Below are 25566 nucleotides of genomic sequence, written 5' to 3' on the forward strand. Positions count from 1 at the left end.
TCGCTCATTAACCAACTCACCCAATCCAACTCCAGGCCCACATTTGCCGAAGACCCGTTGGCTGTGTAGGGCAGAGTCCGTTGTGTCTCTGTGGGAGGCACTGTTTCAGCAGCCTTGATCTCTGCCTCAGTAGGGGACTCAGTCCAGCTGGGTGACCCTGCAGTTCAAAACAGTCTCCTGAGGCCCACAGTGGGAGGGAGATGAAGGAGCTACAGCTCTGCCTGGGGTTCTAGGGCAGTAAGATTCCCTGGAGAGGATTAAAGATGGCGGCGTGAGAGGTGAGACAGAGGCTTCCTCCTAAAACCACATATAATACAAAAATATAATTAATACAACTAATCCTGAGAGAGCAACAGGAAAGAGGACTGCACCAGACTGCACACACCTGGAGAAAAGACCAGATCTCATGGAACAGGGTAATGTACCAAAGCTGTGGCCCAGCGGGACCCAAGCCCTTACCCCACCCCAGCTCACTGGCAGGAGGGAGAGAAACTGGATAACCTAGAAGAAATGGACAACTTTCTAGAAAAATACAACCTTCCAAGGCTGACCAAGGAAGAAACAGAAAATCTGAACAGACCAATTACCAGCAACGAAATTGAACTGGTAATCAAAAACCTACCTAAGAACAAAACCCCTGGACCAGATGGCTTCACTGCTGAATTTTATCAAACATTTAGTGAAGACCTAATACCCATCCTTCTTAAAGTTTTCCAGAGTACAAGAAGAGGGAATACTTCCAAACTCATTCTATGAGGCCAACAAAACCAGACAAAGACACCACAAAAAAAGAAAATTACAGACCAATATCCCTGATGAACATAGATGCAAAAATACTCAACAAAATATTAGCAAACCGAATTCAAAAATACATTAAAAAGATCATCCATCATGATCAAGTAGGATTTATTCCAGGGATGCAAGAATGGTACAATATTCGAAAATCCATCAGCATCATCCACCACATCAACAAAAAGAAGGACAAAAACCACATGATCATCTCTATAGATGCTGAAAAGCATTTGACAGAATTCAACATCCATTCATGATAAAAACTCTCAACAAAATGGATATAGAGGGCAAGTATCTCAACATAATAAAGGCCATATATGACAAACCCACAGCCAACATCATACTTAACAGGGAGAAGCTGAAAGCTCTTCCTTTAAGATCGGAAACAAGACAAGGATGCCCACTTTCCCCACTTTTATTCAACATAGTTCTGGAGGTCCTAACCACGGCAATCAGACAACACAAAGAAATAAAAGGCATCCAGATGGGCAAGGAAGAAGTTAAACTGTCCCTGTTTGCAGATGACATGACATTGTACATAAAAAACACTAAAGAATCCACTCCAAAACTACTAGATCTAATATCTGAATTCAGCAAAGTTGCAGGATACAAAATTAATACACAGAAATCTGTGGCATTCCTATACACTAACAATGAACTAACAGAGAAATCAGGAAAATAATTCCATTCACAATTGCATCAAAAAGAATAAAATACCTAGGAATAGACCTAACCAAGGAAGTGAAAGATCTATACCCTGAAAACTACAAGACACTCTTAAGAGAAATTAAAGAAGATACCAATAAATGGAAACACATCTTGTGCTCCTGGATAGGAAGAATTAATATTGTCAAAATGGCCATCCTGCATAAAGCAATCTATAGATTCAATGCAATTCCTATCAAAATACCAACAGCATTCTTCAATGAACTAGAGAAAATCGTTCTAAAATTCAGATGGACCCACAAAAGACCTCGAATAGCCAAAGCAACTCTGAGAAGGAAAAATAAAGCTGGGGTCATTATGCTCCCCAACCTCAAGCTCTACTACAAAGCCACAGTAATCAAGACAATTTGATACTGGCACAAGAACAGACCCATAAACCAATGAAACAGACTAGAGAGCCCTGATATAAACCCAACCATATATGGCCAATTAATATACAATAAAGGAGCCATGGACATACAAATGGGAAATGACAGCCTCTTCAACAGCTGGTGTTGGCAAAACTGGACAGCTACATGCAAGAGAATGAAACTGGATTATTGTTTAACCCCATACACAAAAGTAAACTCGAAATGGATCAAAGACTTGAATGTAAGTCATGAAACCATAAAACTCTTAGAAGACAACATAGGCAAACATCCCCTGAATATAAGCATGAGCAACTTCTTCCTGAACATATCTCCTTGAGAAAGGGAAACAAAAGCAAAAACGAACTCATGGGACTACATCAAACTAAAAAACTTCCGTACAGCAAAGGACACCATCAACAGAACAAAAAGGCATCCTACAGTATGGGAGAATATATTTGTAAATGACATATCCGACAAGGGGTAACATCCAAAATATATAAAGAACTCACACGCCTCAACACCCAGAAAGCAAATAACCCGATTAAAAAACGGGCAGAAGATGTGAAGAGACAGTTCTCCAAAGAAGAAAGTCAGATGGCCAACAGACACATGAAAAGATGCTCCACATCACTAATCATCAGGGAAATGCAAATTAAAACCACAATGAGATATCACCTCACACCAGTAAGGATGGCCAGCATCGAAAAGACTAAGAACAAATGCTGACGAGGATGCGGAAAAAGGGGAACTCTCCTACACTGCTGATGGGTATGTAAACTAGTTCAACCATATGGAAAGCAATATGGAGGTTCCTCAAAAAACCAAAAATAGAAATACCATTTGACCCAGGTATCCCACTCCTTGGAATTTACCCAAAGAATACAACTTCTCAGATGCAAAAAGACATATGCACCCCTATGTTTATTGCAGCACTTTTTACAGCAGCCAAGATAGGGAAGCAACCTAAGTGTCCATCAGCAGATGAATGGATAAAGAAGTGGTGGTACATATACACAATGGAATACTATTCAGCCGTAAGAAAGAAACAAATCCTACCATTTGCAACAACATGGATGGAGCTGGAGGACATTATGCTCAGTGAAATAAGCCAGGTGGAGAAAGACAAATGCCAAATGATTTCCCTCATTTGTGGAGTATAACAATGCAGCAAAAGTGAAGGAACTAAATAGCAGCAGACTCAGAGACTCCAAGAAGGGACTAGCAGTTACCAAAGGAGAGGGGTGTTTGAGGGCAGGTGGGGAGGGAAGGAGAAGGGGACTGAGGGGTATTATGTTTAGTACACATGGTGGGGGGGATCACGGGGAGAACAGTGTAGCACAGAGAAGGCACATAGTGGATCTGTGGCATCTTGCTGCACTGATGGACAGTGACTGCATTGGGGTATGTGTGGGGACTTGAGAATATGGGTAAATGTAGTAACCACACTGTTTTTTCATGTGAAACCTTCGTAAGAGTGTATATCAATCATACCTTAATAATAAATAAATAAATAGATACTGTGTCCCTATAGCCTTTGAGTCTGACAAAGCAGTCCCTTAAGATAAAGTTTGTTGTATGTAGTATATGGTCATTTCTTAGACCCAGAAAGCAATGGTTAATAAAGCCAAAATGTTAGAATAAAAAAAAAAAAAGATTTCCTGGAGACAGAATTTTTGAGAGTGGAGTGTTCATTGGTCCATACAGCCAGTCCCTTGGCATCCTGCTTGACTCTCTGGTGCTGCGCACACCCGCCAGCCACTGCTGGGGCCAGCAGCTAGTACTGCACCCCTTGCTGGGCCCACCAGCCTGGGGGCCCCTGGAGGAAAAGCACAGGCCTGCCTGTCTAGATCCCCATCACCATCTGGCACAAGGCCAGGCACAGAACACCACAGAACATTTAGTGATGATGTTGATTGCATCAGTGAATGAGCCCAAGGTGTGTCCAGGCCTGTCCTTGAAAAGCCTCCCCCATCCCGCTTCTAGAAGCCTCTAAAGTGGCTGATGGTTTCTCATGGGGCACCAACCAAGGGGGCGCCATGTGCTCTGCCCTTGGCTCCAGGGCAGCCTCCAGCCTCCCTCCCTCCTTACCTGGGCTTAACTCTTTCAGAGCATGTCCCCATCCCAAAGGGGAGGCACCGGGGCGTGACAGTTGTCCGGAACCACCACGGTATTTTGGTGAGTGTGTGTGGGGCAGAAGGACAGAGGACTTTGGGAGGCTGGTGCTAACCTCTGTGGCTGACAGGTATTGATACGGAGTCCTGACCGGCATGTTATTCTTGGGGCTGAGCCCAGCTGTCTCCTTGGTGCCAAGCCCAAGGTTGCTGGTGGCTCTGACCTGGCTGTTCCATGTGACCCAGCACACTGCCTCTGGTGCAGACATCAGCTTTGACCCCAGCACTGGCTCCTAGCCCTGGTGAGGGGTGAGCAAGCTGTTCCTGCATCCCCTGCCTGGTTGAGACACTTGGTTCTGGCATGGGGGCGATGGTGTGGCTGTGATTAGGGGGCTTGGGCTGAGGGCAATCCTGGCTTTCCTCTCCCTCACTCCCCCTCTCCCCCAGATCTGTATTCAAGTGCTGGCCCGGCGACCCCACAGCCTCAGTTCAGAACTCACAGGCTCCTGCAGCTTACTGGCCCCCAACTTCCATCTCCAGGCCCAGGTCTGCTTCTTCAACCTTGGTAAGGATTGGGCACTCATGGCCTTGGACAGCTCTGAGGAGATTTCCGGTCTCCAAAAGGAGGCACCAGCCCACAGCAGATACAGAGGGACACAGAGGTGCAGAGAGGGGAGGGCCAGCCTAGACTCCCCCAACCCCAATGAAGGGAATCAGGGCAGAGCTAAGTGTGGGCTTGTCTGGAGATGAATAAGGAGGGTGTCTGATTTTGAGTTCTTCCATGCGTATTTTTCTAAAAGAACAAATCCTGGATCCCAGTGCATGTGTGGATGTTGAAGATTGCTACAGGAACAAAAAACATAGCACAGAGAATACATCCAGGTGGCGCCGGGCTCTGGAGGCAGAGGAGGAGGAAGAGGACGAGGAGGAAACAGCTGGTGAGAAGCAGTTCTGGCTTGCTCCTGCAGACCGTCAGAGCTGACCCTTAGGCTGCTGACCTCCAGGGGTGAGGTGTGCCTAGACCTGAGAGATGGGGAGCAGTAGCTGTGTTCTCCAGGCCTGGCCAGTCCCAGCTCTGCCCTCCTCCATCTGACAGATGGACAAGCAGGTCCTGAGAGCTGGAGTGATGGGAGTGACTCACACAGCAGGTCAGAGCCTGAGCAGTTTCTGGCTCTCCCTCTGCCTCTGAAGCAAAGGCTCCACTCATGGGAGCTTCACCATCTCCCGCTGAACTGAGCTTTGGGGCTTGAGTGGGGTGGGTACCGTTAGGACAGGGTATGCTATCCTCATTACTGCCCCCAAATTCCTTGCCCTCTCCTGACCTGCTCCCTGTCTTGGCCCAGGCACTGAGATTGCCATCGTCCTAGATGGCTCAGGAAGCATTGATCCCCTAGACTTCCAGAGAGCCAAAGACTTCATCACCAACATGATGACGAACTTCTATGAGAAGTGCTTTGAGGTGGGCTTCCCCAAAAGCTAGATCCACACAGTTGATCAGTTACCTATTGCTGTGAACAAAACACCTCAAAACAACAGCCATTGTTTGCTCACAGTTCTATGGGTCAGCTATTTGGGCTGGGCTCAGCTGAGTGGTTCTTCTGCTGGTCTTGCCTGGAGTTATTCCTGCAGCTGTAGGCATCTTGGTTGCTTGACTGGATGGCCTGAGATGGCCTTGCTTGTCAGGGCCCTAGGACTCCAGCAGGCCCACCCAACTTTTTCCCAGCTGTAATATTCCATGGGGGCAGGAATGCAATGCATTCAACCACCTTCAAGTCTCTGATTGTATCACATTTGCTGATGTCCCATTGCCCAAAGCTAGTCACATGGCCAATCCCATAGTCACTATGGGGGAAAGGGACTACATGGGCACGTGGATTCAGGGAGACATCTGTGACTCCCTGGAAGCCATTACTATCACACCTTCCTCCACCCCTGCTTGCCCTCTGCCTTAGCATCTCCTCCTGCCTGGAGATGGAGGAAGAATGAGTGAATTCTTCCACTGCATCCAGGACAGTCATCTAAGGGGCGGAGGTGGTTTTGGGCATGGTGACTCTGCCAGCCTCCTCCCACCCCCGTCCTTCCCCTCCAGTGCAACTTTGCCCTGGTGCAATACGGGGATGTGATCCAGACTGAGTTTGACCTTCAGTACAGCCAGGATGTGATGGCCTCCCTCAACAGAGTGAAGGACGTCATTCAAGTGGGGAGTGTCACCAAGACTGCTTCCGCCATACAGCATGTCCTGTGAGTGTGAGGGAAGTGGAAATACCTGAGCACCTACTGGGTGCTGGCCTGCCCGGAGACTCTGGGTCATCACTCCTGGAGAGGTGGCTGGGCAGAACTGTGAAGAGGAGAGGATCAGGGTTCTAGCTCTTCCTTGGCTGACAGGGGAACATGACATCTTTCAGTCTAGCCTTGGCTGATGGATGATACCCCAGGACAGTCCTCCAAAAATTCGTCCTCAGACTCCTCTTGTGCGAGGCAGTAGCACCCTGCTTCCAGGGAAGGGCTCAGCAGCTGCCTGGGTGTACATCCCAGCTCCAGTTTATACCTGGGAGACAGGCCAGCGCCCTAAACTCTGTGCCTCAGTTTTCTCACTTTTAAGGTGAGAAAAATAATCCTACTTGCTGTAGAGGGTTTGGTGGAGATTATATGGGTTAAAATATGTACAGTGCTTGCTTTCCAGCACCTTCCTGTTGGGAGTTGAGGGGTGAGCCATGTTGCAGCCTCACCTCTGCCCAGCCCTGCTGTGTGCTGAAGGGGCCATCACCACCCCTCTCTGGGCCTTTGTTCCCCTTTTGGGAGGGCTCCTTAATCCTATCTGATTCTAAAGCAGCTCAATGCATAGAAGCTCCCCAGAGCTCACAAATCCCTCTGGCAAAATTCTCTTCTTCATTTACTTTCCCCTACTTAGAGACAACATCTTCACACCAAGCCACGGCTCCAGGGAAAAAGCAAACAAAGTCATTGTGGTGCTTACTGACGGGGACATATTTAGGGATCCCCTCAACCTCACGAATGTCATCAACTCCCCAAAGATGCGAAATGTGGAGCGCTTTGCCATTGGGGTGAGTGCCAGGAGCTTGTGTGGGGGAGCACTGCCTGACCCTGTCCAGCAGGAGTAGGGAGGAGCCAGGCTCCTGACAGGGGCTTCTGTGAGCAGCTTAGCCAACCTTGCTGTGTTCACAGGCACTCCCCACCTTCTCTCCTCCCAGTCCCCACAACCCCCACTCCCCCACCCCCCACAGGGTCACCCCACAGAGGGCCCATTTGCCAGCGGTGGTCACAGGTCCTAGTTCACAGCAGTGATGGGGAGGGCAGAGACACTTCCACCCACAGGACAGCCATCAGGGAAGGGTCCTGGAGGAGAAGGTGCAGAGCTGAGTCTTGGAGGACAAACAGGAGTAGGTGGCCTAGGGCACAGTGGGGTGGGAAGGGCTCTGCAGGCAGAGGGAACAGCATGTGCAGAGGTGGGAACGAGCCTGGTGTGCTCAGGAAAACACATACAGATTGTTAAAACTGGGCCCAGAGTGTGTGTGTGTGGTGTGGAACAGGGAGCAGGGAGAGGAGGAGGCAGGGGATGGAGGGCCCTGAAGGCCAGGCAGAGGGACTGAGCCTTCTTCCTGGGCCTGGAGAGCCTTTCAGGTTCAGGAGCCAGCCAGCCCTCATAGTGCTGACCTGCTGAGCCAGGGCCTCTGTACAGGTGGGAGATGCATTTAAGAACGCTAAGACTAACAGGGAACTGAAGATGATCGCCTCAGACCCTGATGAGACCCATGCCTTCACTGTGACCAACTACACGGCGCTGGATGGGCTACTGAGCAAACTGCAGCAGAGTATCATTCACATGGAAGGTGAGGGCTCTGGGGGTCCTGGCCACCTGGCGTCAGCTGCCTTGGCCTTCAGCAGGGGGCCCGCACCCGTGCTCCAGCCCCACCCATCCTACCTCTAGGTGACACTCCAGACAACCCCATCACCTCTCTGAGCCTCAGCTGTTCCATCTCTAAAAAGGCAACAGTGTGGCCAGCCCTCCTCCCTTCCCTGAAATTCCATGAAGCCCTCATGGGAAGCTCTTTCTGGTGCTGGAGAAAGGATGACTAGGGCATGGTTCCTGTTCTTAGGAGCTCACAGATGAGGAAACTGGGGCCCGGAAAGAGGGTGACCTGCTCAAACCTACTCTGCCAGTAGCTGCTAGAGCAGGACCCATGTCTCTTCTCACAGCCTGGAGCACGTCTCACTATGCTGAGGGTGAGGTCTAGCTGGGCCCTTCCCTGCTTTGGTTTCTCCCTTCATCTCAGCCCTTCTTGGCTTCCAGGCACCTCTGGAGATGCCCTCCACTACCAGCTGGCACAGATCGGGTTCAGCGCCCACATCCTGGACGAGGTAGGGGCCCACAGCACTGGGTCGATTCGCCATAAAGGAGGGGACCCAGTGACACCCAGGGACTCAGGGACCCTGGCTCATAGTGCAGGGCTCTGGCTGCCTTTGGGGATGCCTCTGAAGGACCATTCTAGGATAAAGGAAAATGCTTCTGCTTGCTCACCCTAATCTAGACCTTTAAGTTGGACCAAAGTGTGGCCACATTTATTACAGCAGGTCATTCTGTTCTGTGTGCTCAGGGACGGAGCAGTCCCCTGAATGCAGGCTTGCCGCTGAGTTGCATACTTCTCATGGATGGGATGGGGAACAAGGAGGGTGAGGACACATCCTTGTGTGTGGCGGAACATGGTGGGCAGTCGGTCAACACAGGCAGTCCACCTCTACAGAGGAAATGAGCCCTGTTTTGCTCAATCATACTTCTTTAAATGCTCAACATTGGGGCCCTGCGTTGGATTTCTGCCCTAGGGCTGTCCGGCACTGGAGGGGTGGCTGCCCCCACAGGGTCGTTGGTACGAGGCAGGAACCCAGCGTTTGCTACCTCATTTCCTCCAGTGTACCTGGCCAGGAGGCCATGGGGCGACTGAACACCGCCCTGCTCCCTCAAAGTTTGCTGCGTTGCCAGGTAGACCCGCAGCCCCCGTGGATGGCCACAGGTCCCTGCCTCTCAGATGGCCTCCAACCCTGGTCTCCTGCAGGGGCAGGTGCTGCTCGGTGCCGTGGGGGCCTTTAACTGGTCGGGGGGCGCCCTAGTCTATGACACGAAAAGCTGCCAAGGTCGCTTCCTGAACCAGACCAGAGCGAAAGCTGAGACTGCGCAGTACAGCTACCTGGGTGAGGCGGGACCTGGAGACAACCAGGGTGGGGGCGTGGCCAGGAAACCACCTGTGGAGGGCGGGGCCGGGAGACTCCTGGGTGGGGCGGGGCCTGGGCAGGAATGCTGAGGCTGTGCATTAAGTTGCACTAGGCTTTTTAGACGGGCAAGGTCCTGGTCGTCACATGGACTGAGGGCTGGGTCCTGGTTAGGGACCCTGAGGCTGAGAATTAGGGAGGGCCACCTGGGTGGGGACAAGGCCTGTGCAGATCGAAGCTCGGGGTGGCCCAGGGCAGCTGCCTAGGGAGGTGTGACCTCGATGTTACTAATAGTGATGGGTGACCCTTCCTCCTATACTGCATGTGTGATGACGGATGTGGGTGCTGACTGTGTGTGAGGGAGTGTATTTTGAGCGAAGCTGTGTAAATGATGATGTGTGTGTATCACGTGTGTGGTGGGGCACGTGTGTGACTAGCCATAGTGGGTGAGTGGGAGCTCTAGCTGATGATGAATTTGAAAGCATGAAAACGTCTCTCCACTTTTGCCCCCTGCCCAGGCCACTTCGAAGGCATGGCTGGGAAAGTGTGGGACCAAAGTAGTGGCCTGGTGGGAGCCCCCACTCACAATCCCTCCCCCAGGCTACACGGTGGCGGTGCTGCATAAGGCCAGTGGCCTCTCCTATGTGGCTGGGGCTCCACAACACAAACATCGGGGGACCGTGTTTGAGCTTCAGGAGGGCAGAGATACCAACTTCATGCCAGTGCTGGAGGGAGAGCAGGTACCTGCTGGAGAAGGACACCCCTGCTGTTATAGATGGAGGATCTGGAGGCCCCAGAGGGAAGGGGACAGGCTCTCGGGCACACAGAGGGTTGGGGACCAAGCCAGGGAAGAAGTCAGGAGGCGCTCAGTGCCTCTGCCCCAGCCCTGCATGACTGACTGCCAGCTGGTCCCCGCTATTGTGGGGGTTGGTGCAGCTCCAGTGACCGAGCTGATCTGGAATGACCCAAATCTGGTGGTCCAGGGAGAGCAGGAGCAGGGTTCTAGCCTTGCCGAGGTGTTCCCGAGGTGCCTCCCCAGCACTCCCTCCCTGTAAGCTGAGTTCCTCCTGGGCTTCAGATAGGGTCCTATTTTGGCTCTGAGCTGTGCCCTGTGGACATCGACATGGACGGGACCACGGACCTCTTGTTGGTGGCTGCTCCATTTTACCACATTCATGGGCAGGAAGGCAGAGTCTACATGTACCGTCTGAACGAGCAGGTGGGAGAGTCTCCATCTTTGCACTTGCTGAAGCTGTGGCTGCTCAGCCTGGTGCAGAATGACAGAGGCTGGGAGCACCCTGGCAGGCCTTGCCCAGTGCTGGGGGTGGGGGTGCTGGGTGGGGCAGCTGCTCCACTCCCTTCCCTACCCCACTGTCTTACTTTCCCCATCCCACCACCTCATGGTGCTGATAACCTCCCAAATAGCTGCCCAGTTGACAAAGCACATTTTGTCTATGATCTTTCTCACAGTAACTATGGGAGGCAGCTGTCACTCCCATTTTACTGATGAGGAAGCTGAGGCTCAGGGAAGTTGAGACTTGGTCAAGTTTACATAGCAAGTGTGCAGTAGAGCCAGGATTAGAACCCAGGCCTCCCAACTGCGTGTCCAGTACCCCTAACTGTGGGAGCAGAGGGGCCAGGCTCTGGGCCCTGAACTGCAAGGTGGGAGGACTCCAGCGGTACCACTCTCTCACTGTGAACCCTTGTTTTTTCTGGGCCTCAGACTACCTGCTGGAGAATCAGAAACAGCAAGTGCAGTGAGCATGCCTCCTGGGGTGGCCATAGGATGGGCACGTGCCTCTTCTAAGGACTAAGCTGCCTGTTTGCTTTACAGGATGGTTCCTTCTCCTTGGCACACATGCTGTGTGGGTACCTCGAGTTCACTGATGCCCGATTTGGCTTTGCTATGGCAACAGTGGGGGATATCAGTCAGGATAAGCTCACAGATGTGGTCATCGGGGCCCCCCTGGAGGGCTTTGGGGCAGATGACGGTGCCAGCTTTGGCAGTGTGTACATCTACAACGGACGCTGGGATGGCCTCTCTACCAGGCCTTCACAGGTGACCCCCCGGGCTCTCTCCTGTCTCCACTCTGGGGCTCTAACCTGCCCTAGATGTGCTAGCCTGAGCCTCAGGTCAGCTCCAGTCCTAAGTGTCAGGCAGGTCCCAAGGGATTGGGAGTACCCAGTGAAGGACAGAGGTCACCTGGAGAATCCAGGCCAGGGCCTTACCCCAGATCCTTCCAGCAGGGCAAGAGATTGTGGCAACATCTGTCTACTTGCTGACCTGTATCTTCCTGAGCATCTCGCCTGGATGGCCCCGAGGCATCTCACTTCACACTGCCCAACTGAATGCATTCTCTTCTCCCAGACACCTCTGGGCCCCATGGCCCCGTCCTTCCCTCAGACACCTGACACTCAGCAGAGCCTGTCAGCCCTCAAGTCCTGTGATTCTAGCTGCCTCCCAAATCCAGCCCCACCACGCCTGCCCGGCTCCCACCTCCGCCCCACCTTCCACCCTGTGTCTGCTTAGACATGCCCACCCCACACCCCAGCCTCGCATCAAGCCTCCTTGCTTCCAGATGTCTCCTGTTCCCACTGCCCTGGCCCCTGGCCGTCTCCTCAGATGACCCTGCTCTTCCCCACCTCACTCCCCCTGGCTAGTCCCACTTGCCTCTCAAGTCCCCATTCGAATGCCACTGCCCCAGGAAACCTTGCCTTCCTCTTTCCAGTTCCTCAGGTGGAGGACTCCTGGGGTGGGGACCCTGGCTGATGATGCTGATTTGAGTACAACTGGAAAGACTCCCCTTTCCCTCCTCCACTCTGTGTTTCTCCCTCCACAGCGGATCAGAGCCTCAGCAGTGGCCCCAGGACTCCGGTTCTTCGGCACGTCTGTGGCTGGTGGCTTAGATTTCAGTGGTGACGACCTCGCTGACATCACCGTGGGCACTCTGGGCCGGGCAGCTGTGCTCCGGTAGGGGTCTGCCTGCCTTCAGGGGTCCCAGGCCCCAGCCTCACCTGCCCTAGTGACCCCGTGAGGACGCGGGCTCTGGTGGGAGGGAATAAGTATGGCTGTTAAGGGCCCCGGCTCTGGGGTCTGCCCATCTGGGTTTGAACCTCAGATCTCACTTAACCATGTGCCCTTGGGCAGGTTGATGAATTCTAGGTCCCAATTTTCTCATCTATAACTGAGAAGAACAGTAGCGCCTACCTCACAGAGTTACGAGGATTGAGAGATTCTATGCAAAGTGTTTAGCACAGTGCTCAGTGATGGCTATTGTGATTATCATGAATTTCAGAGGTTCTGTGCTCCATCTCTGAGTGAATTATCAAGTCCATGGCTATAAATAAGCCGACGGAGTGCCTACCTGCCCCGTGCTCTCCTCTGAGCTACAGGCGCAGCTGTCTCCTCGGCACCCCTCTTGGCGGCTGCTCACAGGCCCCGCAAAGTTAACTTGTCTAAGGACGGACTCTCATTCTCACCCACCTCTCATCCTCCCGCAGCCTGTCCCCCCTCAGGCTTCCCTTCTCAGTAAATGGCACCGTTTGTTCAGGACAGAAACTGCTGTATCCTATCTTATTTTTAGCATCACATTACCTGTACTGCTTCTTGTTTATTTGCTTGTCTGTTTTCCCATTAAAGCAGGGATGTGTCTCTTTCCCTACTATATCATGAAGACTCAAAACAGCACTTGGTATATTAGAAATGCTCAATAAATATTCACTGATGAATGAAGGAGCCAAGAACTGACTCAGAAGTCCTTCGCTCATTTCTCACTGTCCTCTTTGCTGTCTTGTTTAGCTCAAGACCTGTGGTTTACCTGAAAGTGTCCATGACCTTCAACCCCACGGCACTGCCCATTGGCTTCAACAGCAGCGTGAACGTGGGTTTGTGTTTTGAAATCAGCTCTGTGACCACAGCTGCGGAGTCAGGTAACAGGGAGCCTGGCTGAGCCACCCAGGGTTGTGGTCACTGCCTGTGGGCTCCCGTAGGGGGCAGAGAAAGAGGATTGGGGTGGAGGGTGGGTATTAGGAGGTCCTGGTGCTTGAAATCCCTCTATCAGAGTTTAGCTCCTTTGACATCAGGTTCTCTCTAATGGGAACTGCCAGAAAAAGGTGATCTGCTGTGAAGTCCACACTCTGAAGGGTTAATCTGACCCTGTAGGGGCATAGGGCATTGCATTGCTTCCTTGGGGCTGAAGGGTTGAGTTTCTCAAAGAAGACTCAGAAAAAGGTGGCCATTTCTCTGTCTCCATCTACTGGTCCCACGCATGTGTGTGTGTGTGTGTGTGTGTAGGGGCTCCTGAGGACTGCCCTTCCTCTTCCTCTTTGATTTACATCTTCCCACCTTCCCTTCTCACAGTGTCTTCTGGCCTAGGTGGGACCAGAGGCCTAACCTGCCAGAGGCCTGGCCTCTCTTCCTATCTCCTTTCTTGGTATCGGTTGGGAGACTTTCTAGAAGGCAGAGGGTAGGCATAGCTTTCACAGCCTGGCACTTAGTGCCAACCCAAGAGCCCCCCTCCAGAATAATCCCTCAGCAACAGTCCTCAAGGTTTAACCACTCTCAGTAACAATCCCTGAGAGGTCTCTCTTCTTCCTGCAGGCCAGAGAGCACTGTCCCAGGTGGGGTGGCTTTACTGCAGAAGGCCATAATCAAATCTGGGGGCAGAAAATGACAGGCCTATCAGTTCCTGATCTATATAGGCTGAGAGCTTCAGGCCACAGAGCCTGAGTTGCTGTGTGACACTGGGCAGGTGTCTTTCACTCTCTGGGCACTATTCTGCTCTGAACAGTAAGGGAGTCTACAAGTACTTGCAGCTCTGTTATCCTCTGGCTTCTCTCTCCATTTCCCAATTATTCCTCCTCTTCCTCATTTCTCTCTCAGTCCCAGACTTCTTGAGCCTTTCTTCCCCCAGGGAAGACTGACTCAGCCCTGGGACTGTGCCGCTCTTGAGGGCACTGAGGGAGCCTAGCCAGGTGCCAGAAGACCAAGAGAAAAGTACCTTTGAAATGAAGAAACTGGTCCAGCACCAGGGAAGTGCCTGCCTGGGTGGAGACACCACCCAGGAGGGTCTCATAAGGAACTTCAGGCAGGTCAGGGGCCTCTGTCTAGGGATTACCCACTCCACCCTCACCAGGAAGGTCTGCTCTTCATTCCCAGGTCTGAGAGAGACGTCTCTGAACTTCACAGTGGATGTGGATGTGGGGAAGCAGAGGAAAAGGCTGCGGTGTGCAGAGATGGGAGCTTGTCAGGGCCACCTTACTGGGTGGGGTGGTGGGTCCCATCTCTGTGAGCCCCTCCTGCTTATGCCCACAGATGGAGAGGTAAGTGGAGGAGTTTAGAACAACACAGATGTTGAGAAAAGATCTGAGGTGTGAGCAATGAAGGATGCATACTCAAATACAGTAGGCAATTAAAATAACCACAATAGATCAAGAACCACATAATGACATGGGTAATGGAGTTAATTATATTAGAAATCCGAATGAAAGAAATAAACTAAAATTGAACACTATATCTCTGAGCTTCCTAGAAGCTGGACAAAAAGGGAAATGCTCTAATTGCTGACGTTTTTCTTTGTGATGAACCAGGAATAACAGGGCTTTCTCCCCCTCCCATGTGTCATTTAACCTTGCCTGATAATAACAGTGGGGCTGAGGGCCCTTACGTGAATCAACATCAGAAAAATTGAACATGAGAAATTAGAAATAGGAAGACAAAGTTGTCATATGTCAGGTTTACCCCTGACAAAGGTACCTAGGGACATGAAAAATGTCAGAATTCAGGGCTGACAGGACCCAGAATTTGGGACCTATAAGGGTCATTTATTCCAATAAACTCTTTACTGTGCTTCTGACTACACATCTGTTCCCACATCTGTTCAGATTGTTTACTGGATTAAGAAAGTGTTTCCGGCAAGCCTTTGGCTTCCTTAAACAAAAGCATGGCTACGTTTTCACCTGGGAATCCCGTAAACCTCTCAGGGCCTCAGAGCTCCTACGGTGGCAGGGAGCCTCTCTCAGAGAGATTGGCAAATGGCATCCTACGCAATCTCCTCACCTTCGGTTTTTGTCTCTTTAATATGTCCTCCATGCTGCTTTAAGAAAGATCTTTCTCAACTATCTGAATAAAGTCCAAGTTGATTTTTAATTCCTAATGGCCAGAATCCCATTGTGATCGGGGTCGGGACCAGAGGAATTACGAGGCCTGAGGCCCTCACAGATGAAGGGAAATTTTTCCAAAGTCCTTGGCAGCTTGGTTGAAGGGACTTCCCTTTCAGCCTGGCCACTCGAAGGCGGCGTGGGACTTCTGGCTCACCACTTTGACTGTTTATTTCTTATTCTGACTACTCAAAGTTAAAAGTATTGTCCTTGTCATCTTCCCCCCCACCTCCAACTGCAACCCTGCGTTCCTTGGTGACTGTGCAGCTCTGTGAGGAGGACTGCTTCTCCAACATCAGTGTCAAGGTCAGCTACCAGCTCCAGAGCCCCGAGGGCCGGAGGGACCATCCCCACCCCGTCCTGGACCTCTACACCGAGCCCTCTGCCATCTTCCAGGTGACTCACCTGCGACCGGACTCGCTTGGAACCATCCCCCAAATGTTAGACTGGGAGAGCTTTCAGAAAGCCCGAGGGCCCCTCACTGTACAAATGGGGAAACTGAGTTCCTGAGATGGGGTTAATTTGCCCAGGACCTCACTGGTGGGCAACACAGGTTCCCAAACAAACCCCAAGGCTAGATCCCTGTGTTCACAAAAAGTGCTTGCTACATATTTAGCAAAGCATTCGAATATGTTGCCCGACTTGGTAAGGGTGTCTGATGGCCATGCGGTGGGGGTCCCGTGTGGGTGCTGGGCTGGAGCTCGCGTGCTCTTTGCCACCGAGAGGAAGTGTTTTGGTGTTCCTGCTACCCAGACCCGCCCAGGGCCTTTGGGCTGAATGCTCCCCCAAACCTGCTCGCTAACCAGTAGCGACATTGCAAGAAACTTTCCTCATAACTAAGGGAAATCAGAGGAGGAGAATAAACAGCTAGATTTCTGGATTTATGATACCTAATGTGATTTTGTTCCCACTCAGGCCTGGCCCCCAGGGTTTTCTGTCAGTCTTCATTTAAAGAGTCTTTCAGGGTATAGAAAATCAGCAAGATCAGAGATGTGACAACATGAGCCTTGAAAAGTAATAATTACAGTCCGGTGGAATGAATTGAGTCTCCAAAAATAAAAATAAAAAGACAAAAGTAGTTCATGCTGGCACAGGCAAGCTTCAGGTAACAGGTATATTTCCAGGTAATCACAGGACAGTTACAGCTATCTAATATTTTTATAAAGTGCTCTACATTAATTAAGTTATATAAACCTTTAGCTCCCAGTTTTGGTTAATATCCAATGTACCAGTGGCAAGCAGTAAGCAGGAATAAGAGAGCAGCAGACTCAGGGGGACCGCCTCCCTTGCTCACCTGGCCGGGAAGAGGGAGATCGGTCTCCCCACACACAGAACTGTCATCTTAATTTTTTTAGGCAAGAGATTGTATTTTATATTTATAATGGTATCTTTATTTTATAAAGATTTAAAAAATTTGGTATTGGTAGTAAGATGATTCAGAAAAGATTGGGAGAGCTAATGTAATAAAATGTCATCAATAAGCAGATTATCATTAATCACATATATTCTGTTTTTTAAAGCCTTTTATTTTGAAATATTTGGCTTACTGAAAAGTTATGAGAATAGTCCAAAGAATTCCCATGCATCCTTTAACTAGATTCCCCAAATGTTAACATTATAACATCTTATCTCATTTGTTTTGTCATATTCTCTCACACACGCACATATATAATATGTTAATCAGACATTAATCGGATATTTATATTTCTGAACCATTAGAGTAATTACAGATATGTCTCTTTACACTCCATTACTTCAGTATATATTTCTAAAAACCAAGGACATTCTGTAAGAAATAACCACAGTACAATGATCGAAATCAGGAAATTAACAATGATAAAATGCTATTATCTGATCTATAAGTTTTATTCAAATATCACCAGTTGGCCTATTAATGCCCTTTGTAGCAAAAGAAAAACTTTTTTTTTTCCTGGTTTAGGAACATTCATTGCATTTTTTCATTACCTACCTTTAGTCTCTCTTAAATTGGAACAGTTGCTCAGTTTTTCTTTGTTTTAAATGACCTTAATATTTTTGAAGGGTACAGGCCTGTTATTTTATAGGACGTTCCTTAACTCGAGTTTGTCTGATGTTTCCTCACGAATAGATTCAGGTTGTACACCTTTGGCAGGAATATCACAGAAGTTAAGCTGTGTCCTTCCGAGTGCCAGGAGGCACATCCTGTTGATTTGTTCCATTTCTGGTGCTGTTTCCCTCTGTTTATGGAGGGGTGCTTTGAGATGATGTACATGTCCTGCACAGCATCCATTTGTGATTCTTACCTTAATCAGTTATTACTTTGATGGTCTGGAAAAAACATTAGAAAAATTTCTTTTTTCCACTGATAAAATAGGTGAGGAGAAATTATCTGGTGTTATGTTAGGCCCATAGATGTTTCCAGAGAATGAGTTCTAGCTGGGAGCCTAGGTGGTTTAACTCTGCTCTTTCACTGGGGTTGGGTAAAAGAGAGCAGGCTATGCGGTTGTATTAAAAACAGAACTTATAAGACCTGCTCCAGCCTGTTGACCCGGTCAGATTGAGCTCCAAGCTCTGACTTCTGCAAACTTCATCTTCCTTCTCCAGGAAGTAGAAGGTTTCCTTTCTAGCCCTGGGTTCCCATTCCACCTCCTGCTGGGTGACCTGCATATAGTCTTTGCATAAAGCTGCTGGGGGGTGGTTCCTGGCTGCTGGAGAGATAAATCCAGAGATTCCCCAGTTAAAGATCTGGCTGTGTTTCCTTCATAATAAAACAGAGGCCCAGCTCCTTTAGAAAATTTGATTTTTCAACCTAACTAGGGCTTTTCAACCTTGAGTGGGCCTTTTAGATCCAGTGTGGCTTCCTGCATTCATTTTAGTGTAGGCAAGATTGCAAGGGGCGTGTTTAACCTATGAAGAGGAGCCACAGGGACAAGGACCCTGAGCGTATTTGGTGAGGTATCTCCAATTCCAGCCCCTGCTGTTCCTGCCCCTGCTTGAAAAGACTAAGGAAGCTTTTCTTCACATAGGTTTCCTCCTAAAATGTTCAAAGCAGTGAGTTGTGAGTGTTGCTGCTGAAGCCACACAGTATGAACGGGATGGGCATGCCCGCCATGCCATGAAGGGCACCTCATTTTTGACTTAGGCAGAGGCCTGACTCAGCCCCTAACCCTGACTGTCACCCCCTACCTCTGAGGGCAAGAAATGTCACATTCACTGCTCTCCGGGCCGTGTGGGCACAACCCCAGCCTGTCAGCCTTTACCTCCCTGTACCTGCACGTCTCAGAGTCAGGAGGAAGGACAGGAGAGTCCTGAGGAGACGATCATGAGGCAGGGATGCTGGGGGTGGCAGGGTTCCCTGGGCTGACCCTGCCCAACTGTGTTTGCTTACAGGTGCCCTATGAGAAGGCCTGCAAGAATAAGCTGTTTTGTGTCGCTGAGCTACATTTGGCCACCGCCATCTCTCAGTAAGTTGGATCTAGTCTTCATAGTTTCTGCAATTACCTTCCTCCTGCAGGGTGACCTGCCCAAACCCCTCATGAGGATCAGTTGCTCACTTCCTCCCTCTTCCCTTCATGGTCCACAAAGGGCTTTGCATTTATCATCTCACTGTGTCCTTCGCCACACCATGCGGGAGGCAAAACAGAATTTGTATTCCCATTTTAAAGATTAGGGAACAGACTCAGCAGTCAAGGCCCTGCTGGGATCACAGTGGTCCTTGGTGGACTTTAACCCAGGTCTCTTGACATCCAGACAATGCTATTTTCATAACCCAGTGTTTCTTGTTTCTAGGACCACGTCAGTGAGAGGTAACCACTTTCTGAATTACGTGACCTCTTGTCTGAATTAATTCATTAATTATTTATGGAGCATCTCTCTGAGCCAAGCACTTTGGTGCTGGGGATATATCAGCAAACAGCACAATGAAAATCACTGCCCTCTTGGTTCTTTAGGGGGAGAAGATAATAAAGAATTTTATGTTGGTGAGATGTACTATGAAGAAAAGTAAGGCAGGGAAGGTTGGGGGGAGTGCAAGGTGGAGGTGGGGTTTTAAATCAGGAAAGGGCCCACTGAGAAGGCGACATCTTGGTGCACCCAGGAGGAGGTCAAGGAATGAACTACATAGGTGTCTGAGGGAAAAGCAACTGCAAATGCCCTGAGATGGTAGCACGGCTGCAGGTGGGAGGACCAGCCAGGACACTGGTGTGGTCACAGCAGAGGGAGGGAGATGTAACGTGGGGGCAGAGGGAATAGTCATACAAGGCTGTGGAGGCCCTTCATATGGGCTTTTACTGTGAGCTGGGAAGCCAGAGGAATGCATGTTCTTGCACTGACAGGGTCCTGCTCACTGCTGTGTTACAGACTGTAGGAGCAAATGTGGAGGTGGGGAGACAGTAAGGAGCTGTTACAATAACTCGGGTGAAGAGTGGTGGTGAGGTGGGCCAGGGTGGTAGCAATGACGGTGGTTATATTTTGAAATTAGAGCCCACAGGATCTGATGACAGATGCACGTGGGGAGTGAGAGAAAGAAAAGGGTCTAAGAAGTCCTCCACAGTTCATCCTGAGCATCTGGAGCTCTGCTGTCCAATGCAGTGGCCACAAGTCACATTTGGTTATTAAAATGTAAATTAATTAAAATCAAAACTTTAGTTCCTCAGTTGCACTAGGCACATTCAAGTGCTCAGTGCCCACATATGGCTAGTGATACTGAGCAGCACAGGTCTGGCCCATTTCCACTACTGCAGAAGTTCCACTGGATCACAGTGAATTCTAGAATGATGGCAATGCCAAGAACAGAACTGGGAAGCCTTTGGAAGAACGGTTTTGGAAGGCAGGGTAGAGAGGAGGAGATCGTGACTTGGGTTTCGCATATGCGGTGGTCTAAAGAGTGTCCTCCGTGCCTGTGTGAGTGAATGGTACCGAAGGCCGGGTGGCTGACCTTGGCATCCGTGGGGAAGGGCTCTGCTCCCGGAGTCCTGCTAAGCCCTCATAGAGACATTTATAGGACCCGTGTTTCACATGTGGACGGCTTAGCGCTGCCCATCTCAATTACTGAAGATCCAATTCAAGACTTCTGAGTGCTTTGGAATCCAGCCTAATAAGCAGATGCAGCTGGTTCCAAGAGGGAATGAGTTATAGCCGAAACCCGCTCCCAGCCAACTCCTTGTGAAGAGACACCGCGCTCACAGCTGGCTCTACACTACCCCCTAGTGTACAGAGCAAGCAGTCTCTTCTTTTTTCCAAAGTAGTGTTGAGTCTAATTGTTAGCATCCAAATGTCTCAGTGGTATTCGACCTTTTTGTGGCTACGGATTTTGAAAGAAGCTAAGCAATACTACAGATTCTTCTCCGTAGAAGGTCACATGTGCACACATTAAGTGTTTGTATCCGGGGCCCTCTGAAACTGTCCCTGGCCCTCAGGTTAAGAACCTCTTAAATATTTCAATGACTTTCTCTCTCTCCTGGGCTCTGGAACAGTGTATCCGCCTGACATTTCCACATCTCTACCCTGTCAAACTACAGGCAGCCCTCATCCTATGCCAGACATCTGGCGGCTCCCACCCTTGGGTCTTCCTCCGTGTTCCCTCCATCAGGCATAGCACCGCTCGGTCATCCATGGTGGAAACCCAGGACTCACCCTTGACTCCTCTCTCCTTGGCTCTGCTGAATCCGGTTTCCATCCCTTCTCTCCATCCCCACCGACTACTGTCTTATTTCAAGGACAGCCATCTTTCGGATGTCTCTGTCCCTTCTTCCTTTACTCTATCCTCTTCTCAGCTGTGATAAAAACAGACACAACACAATAACAACAAAACGTCTGTCATACTACCTTCCAGAGCTGCATATACCATCTTCAAACTTTTCTGAAGGTTAGCAAAGGTTTCTTGTATTAATATGTTGTCCTGTCAATCTCAACTACTGACTGTGGTTCTGCACTCTGGGGCCCCACAGTACCTCAGCAGCCTAAAGGAAGCTTTCACAAGTCCTCAAGCTTTCTCTTCAGGCTGAACAGATTCATGTTTTAAACCAGAGCCTTTACGTCGGAAGAGCCCGAGTGATTCTGTGAGTGGGAGAGCTGAGGCCGAGAAAGGAGTTGGGACAGCCGGCTTCAATGGGCTGCTTATCTCGTGTTGAGCAGAGTACTTGGCACAGAGAAAGTACTGCATGAATATGTGTGAAATGGGTGAATTTGTGTAGTGAAGTACCTTGCCTGTGGTCACAGGGAATGGATGGTGAAAGAGGATTTAGATCCAGTTCTCCCAACTCCCTTCTGAGGCTGTTACTTGTTTCCCTCTCTACGAAGTGGAGAGTTAAGTGTACTAGTTCACAGGGCTATTATGAGGATTAAGTGAGCATGTGAAGCATTTGGCACGGTCCTACAATGTGCAGTCAAGAAATGCCAGCCATTATTATTGTCTCATCTAGCAACTGAGGTGGGGATGGCAGTCCAGGTGGTGCTTATGTTGAAGGGAAGAAAATGTAGCCTAAATGTATCCTTTAGGCAATTTATCTAAGAAGTTAGTTAAGAATGTGCTATTGTATTGCACTGAGGCTTTTAGAGATTAAATAAACTGGGAACACATATCTATTTGCCTACACTGATTACATTTGCCTACCAGATTAAATAAACTGGTAACACATAATCTATTTGCCAAATCCTACTACAGGCAGGATTTGGTGGTGGGTCTCACAAAGGAGCTGACCATGAACATTAGCCTGAGGAACTCCGGAGAAGATTCCTACATGACAAGCATGGCTTTGAATTACCCCAGAAACTTACAGTTTAAAAGTATACGAAAGGTAATTATGGCTGTGGCTTTGGAAACACACTCCTCATGGCTTTTCCTCTCTGCATACCTATTTTTTCATGGCAACATCCTAACTGCTCTCCCTGCCTCCAGCTGCATCCTGGCTCATTCAATAAATGATTATTAATTAGACGAACCCCCTCCAACCACACGCCATGCAGGCAGTCATGCCATTCTTTGCCTTAAAAACCCTCAAGGGGGCCATTTTGCTGCACAGTCACTCCTCCTTGCTTGCAGCCTTTTAAAAATGTGTTTCTGAGACCTAAATAATCTCTCCTAAATTAGCCTGGGCTGGGAAATTTGAAGTCTGCCCAGCCTGGGATCAATAGACACAAAGCCAGCTGCAAGATACTAGGAAACAGTATTTCTCCCAAGCACATCCTGCAGCTTTAAAGTATCATAACGTGAGAAATTATGTTCTCTAAAATCATAAGCAATCAGAAACTTTACTGTTTGAAGTTATATCTGTAATTATGAAACCATTTCACTCTTGACTGGAGAATCTAAGTCGCTTTGATTAGACTTAATCTCAGTTTCCATCTGAGGGGGCAAAGCTTCAGATAAAGCATTTCTAAACACAATTTTCTACATCCATCTTAATAGGTTCCTAGGAAATGGGTTCCTGGATTCAGACCTGTTGTTGATTGACCCTTTTTACACACAGCCCTGCTTTCCTTTGAGCCAATCAAAACGCTGCTTGACTTATATTTCTCCTGAACTCCACCATTCCCCAGAATTTTTTCATAACTGTCTTTTCCTTCATTTGTGAGAGACTCCACAGTGCAGTTTCCTCATTGCAATGAGTCAGTAAACCTGGATTTGTCCAACTACAGGTTTGTCCTAGTGGTCCTAGGCTGTCTGGGCTAGAACAGCATCCACTATGTGAAAAGAATGAAATTATCTCATAAGCATCTAGAATGGAATTGGTGATGCCCCCTCCTTAGGAGAATTAAGAAACAGTCACTCAAATCATGCTGCATAGTCAGGGGTCCAGATGAGGAGCCGTGGATGAGGAAGCCTTCACGGCAGGCCTTGGGCTCATGCTGGCCTTCCCCCACCTCAGTACGTTAAACTGCATTGGTCTGAGGCCCAGTTCAAATGTCTGCTTCCCTGTGAAGACTTTACAGATTCCTCCTCATTGGATTTCATCTCTTTCTCTACTGCTTTTCTCTGTACCTCTCCCACAGAACCACTCTTTAGGCCTGTGTTTAAATTCTTCAATCATCTACTACTGCCCTCCTGCCCAGCTTTTGAGGAAGACAGGGAGCAAGTCTGATTTGTGTCCCCAGCTCCTGGCAGGGTGTCTGGCATGTGGAGAGTCAGTGAATGCTTGTTGATTTGGGTGAGGAAACTGCTCCCATTTTTGCCCTTAAAGAAGTATCTTTTGTGTTACCAGCCTCCTTCTCCGAACATCCAGTGTGATGACCCCAAGCCAACTGCTTCTGTCCTGGTCATGAACTGCAGGATTGGTTACCCTATACTCAAGAGGTCATCTGTGAGTCTGTTCTGATCGGCTGACTTCTCACTATGCTGGAGTTGGTGTCTTCTCCAGCCTTGTCTCATCTGAATCTCTCTGTGGTGGGCTCCACACTCCCTCTTACTGTAGCCAATCCATAGCAGTGCTTAGAACAGCCAGGTCTGCTCTGCAAGTAGGGAGTGGGGGACACAGCCATAGACCATTGGCTCCCCCCAGTAACAGCAGAGAGAAGTGGGGGTGGTATGAAGGAGCACCAGACCCAAAGTTACTCGTCCTGAGGTAAGTCCCTGACCTTACCACTCATGAGCTTTGAAGTGGTTTCCTCAGCTGGGAAAGAGAGTAATGCTGTCTGCCCTCTTCTTCCACGCTGACATCGTGAGGCTTGCATGCAATACATGGAGTCATGCTGTGCTACGATAACCTGATAGTTTCCCAGGCCTATTTAGGTCGTAGGAAGCAGTTTGAACTGTGGGTGGTATAGAGAGGAAATCAAGTGACTTTTTTTTTCTTTAAACAGGCAAACTTTTCAGTAGTTTGGCAGCTAGAGGAGAATGCCTTTCCAAACAGAACAGCCAGCATCACTGTGACAGTCAGCAAGTAAGTAGTGCCTGTGTCACAGCAGGCCCAGGCTGTGGGCCCGTGTGCGGGTGTGAGAGCTACGGCTGCCTCACGGCCCCTGGAGAACAAGAACGCCACTGAGGCCCCAGAAGACAGCCGTGCCCCACACTGGCGTGGCTTTCCCTTCTGTTATCAAAGATAGTAAGACACTCTTATGGACACACAAAGGAAAACTATGGTGTAGTCCAATGGGAAACAAGGCATAGCCCAGCCTTGGACGGGAGGTCTGATTCTGGGCTGTTGAGCTTCGCAGCAGCTCTGTCCCCTGCAAAGCTGCCTGGAGAAAGGGTGAGGTGTGGCGTTCTCAAACGGGGTGATCCTGTCCCCAGGGACAACGCCTCAAGACACTTTTGATTGCCACGACTTGGGGGTGCCAGTGGCATCTGGTGGGCAGCAAGTGGAGAGGCTGCTCATCATACAGTATACAGGAGCCTCTCACAAAGAATTGCCTGGCCCAAATGTCAATACTGTCAAGGTTGAGAAGCCCTTTCTAAATCACCTTCTCCAAGTATAGTTTTCTAGTGTGTGTTCTACACTCTAGTTGCTCATCTCCAAGTCTTTTCTTATCTGACCCTTGATGACCCTGGGAAGCAGGATACAGAAGCAGCTGTTGTACAAAGCAGATGTGCTGTGAACTGACACTCTTTGTTTCCTAGTTCCAATGAGAGAAGGTCTTTTGTCACACAGACCCACAGCCTTCAGTTCAGGTGGGCCTTCATGGCAGTTCTTCCCAAGTAAGTACTTCCGAGGGGCCAACACCTGCAGAGTGTCAGGCATTTTCTCCTGTGGATGGAACTGGGGCCAGGGTGGGTGGGGGGCACTGCTCTTCCCCAATGGGAGGCTGCTTAGAACCCAGGCTCCTCCAGTTTCTTGGGCACTAACTGTTGGGTCTCAGAAACCCCATGGCAGTCATCGGGGGGGAGCAGTGCCAACTGGCCTTGCTACAAGAGCACTGACGTGATGCTGAGGGAAGGAGAGGGGCTGTGGGATTGGGAAGGAGAAAAGGCAGGCCACCCTGAGGAATGGTAACTAGACATACAACCAGCCCAAATACACAGAATTCAAATATTCTACCTGACCCCACTGTCCTACCACCACTTTACATTTTGATATTCAGCTTTGATATCTCCAAAGTATCTGGTGCCCTCTGTCCTAGTGGACTTAACAGATAGCATTCAGGTTCATTTAAAACAAGAGGGGGCCTTGACGCCTAACACATGTCCTCTCAATTGCAGACCATCAGTAATGTACGTAAACACAAGCCGGGGGGTTTCCGACCACAAAGAATTCTTCTTTAATGTAAGTGCTAAGTGCTTATCACCC

The 25566-nt window shown here is 49.5% G+C and overlaps 1 protein-coding gene across 3 annotated transcripts in view; it reads left to right on the forward strand.

Moving 5' to 3' along the window:
* The window catches only part of ITGAE (integrin subunit alpha E), a 51001-nt gene that overhangs the window by 24657 nt on the left and 778 nt on the right, over positions 1-25566 (forward strand). For 2 of the 3 annotated variants that reach the window (XM_036887246.2, XM_057501025.1), the window contains exons 4-25: positions 3976-4043; positions 4427-4544; positions 4780-4917; positions 5323-5438; positions 6069-6220; positions 6891-7044; positions 7680-7830; positions 8292-8359; positions 9052-9187; positions 9806-9945; positions 10284-10424; positions 11040-11264; positions 12046-12176; positions 13005-13135; positions 14364-14527; positions 15632-15760; positions 18734-18807; positions 22008-22140; positions 23545-23643; positions 24143-24222; positions 24900-24977; positions 25479-25542. In XM_036887246.2, the coding sequence (XP_036743141.2) occupies positions 3976-4043; positions 4427-4544; positions 4780-4917; positions 5323-5438; positions 6069-6220; positions 6891-7044; positions 7680-7830; positions 8292-8359; positions 9052-9187; positions 9806-9945; positions 10284-10424; positions 11040-11264; positions 12046-12176; positions 13005-13135; positions 14364-14527; positions 15632-15760; positions 18734-18807; positions 22008-22140; positions 23545-23643; positions 24143-24222; positions 24900-24977; positions 25479-25542 (2690 nt within the window). The remainder of the gene's footprint in view (positions 1-3975; positions 4044-4426; positions 4545-4779; positions 4918-5322; positions 5439-6068; positions 6221-6890; positions 7045-7679; positions 7831-8291; positions 8360-9051; positions 9188-9805; positions 9946-10283; positions 10425-11039; positions 11265-12045; positions 12177-13004; positions 13136-14363; positions 14528-15631; positions 15761-18733; positions 18808-22007; positions 22141-23544; positions 23644-24142; positions 24223-24899; positions 24978-25478; positions 25543-25566) is intronic. The other variant, XM_057501027.1, reaches the window with a different exon arrangement.

The sequence above is a fragment of the Manis pentadactyla genome, chromosome 4, assembly GCF_030020395.1.
Source record: "Manis pentadactyla isolate mManPen7 chromosome 4, mManPen7.hap1, whole genome shotgun sequence".
In the NCBI taxonomy this organism is placed as follows: Eukaryota; Metazoa; Chordata; class Mammalia; order Pholidota; family Manidae; genus Manis; species Manis pentadactyla.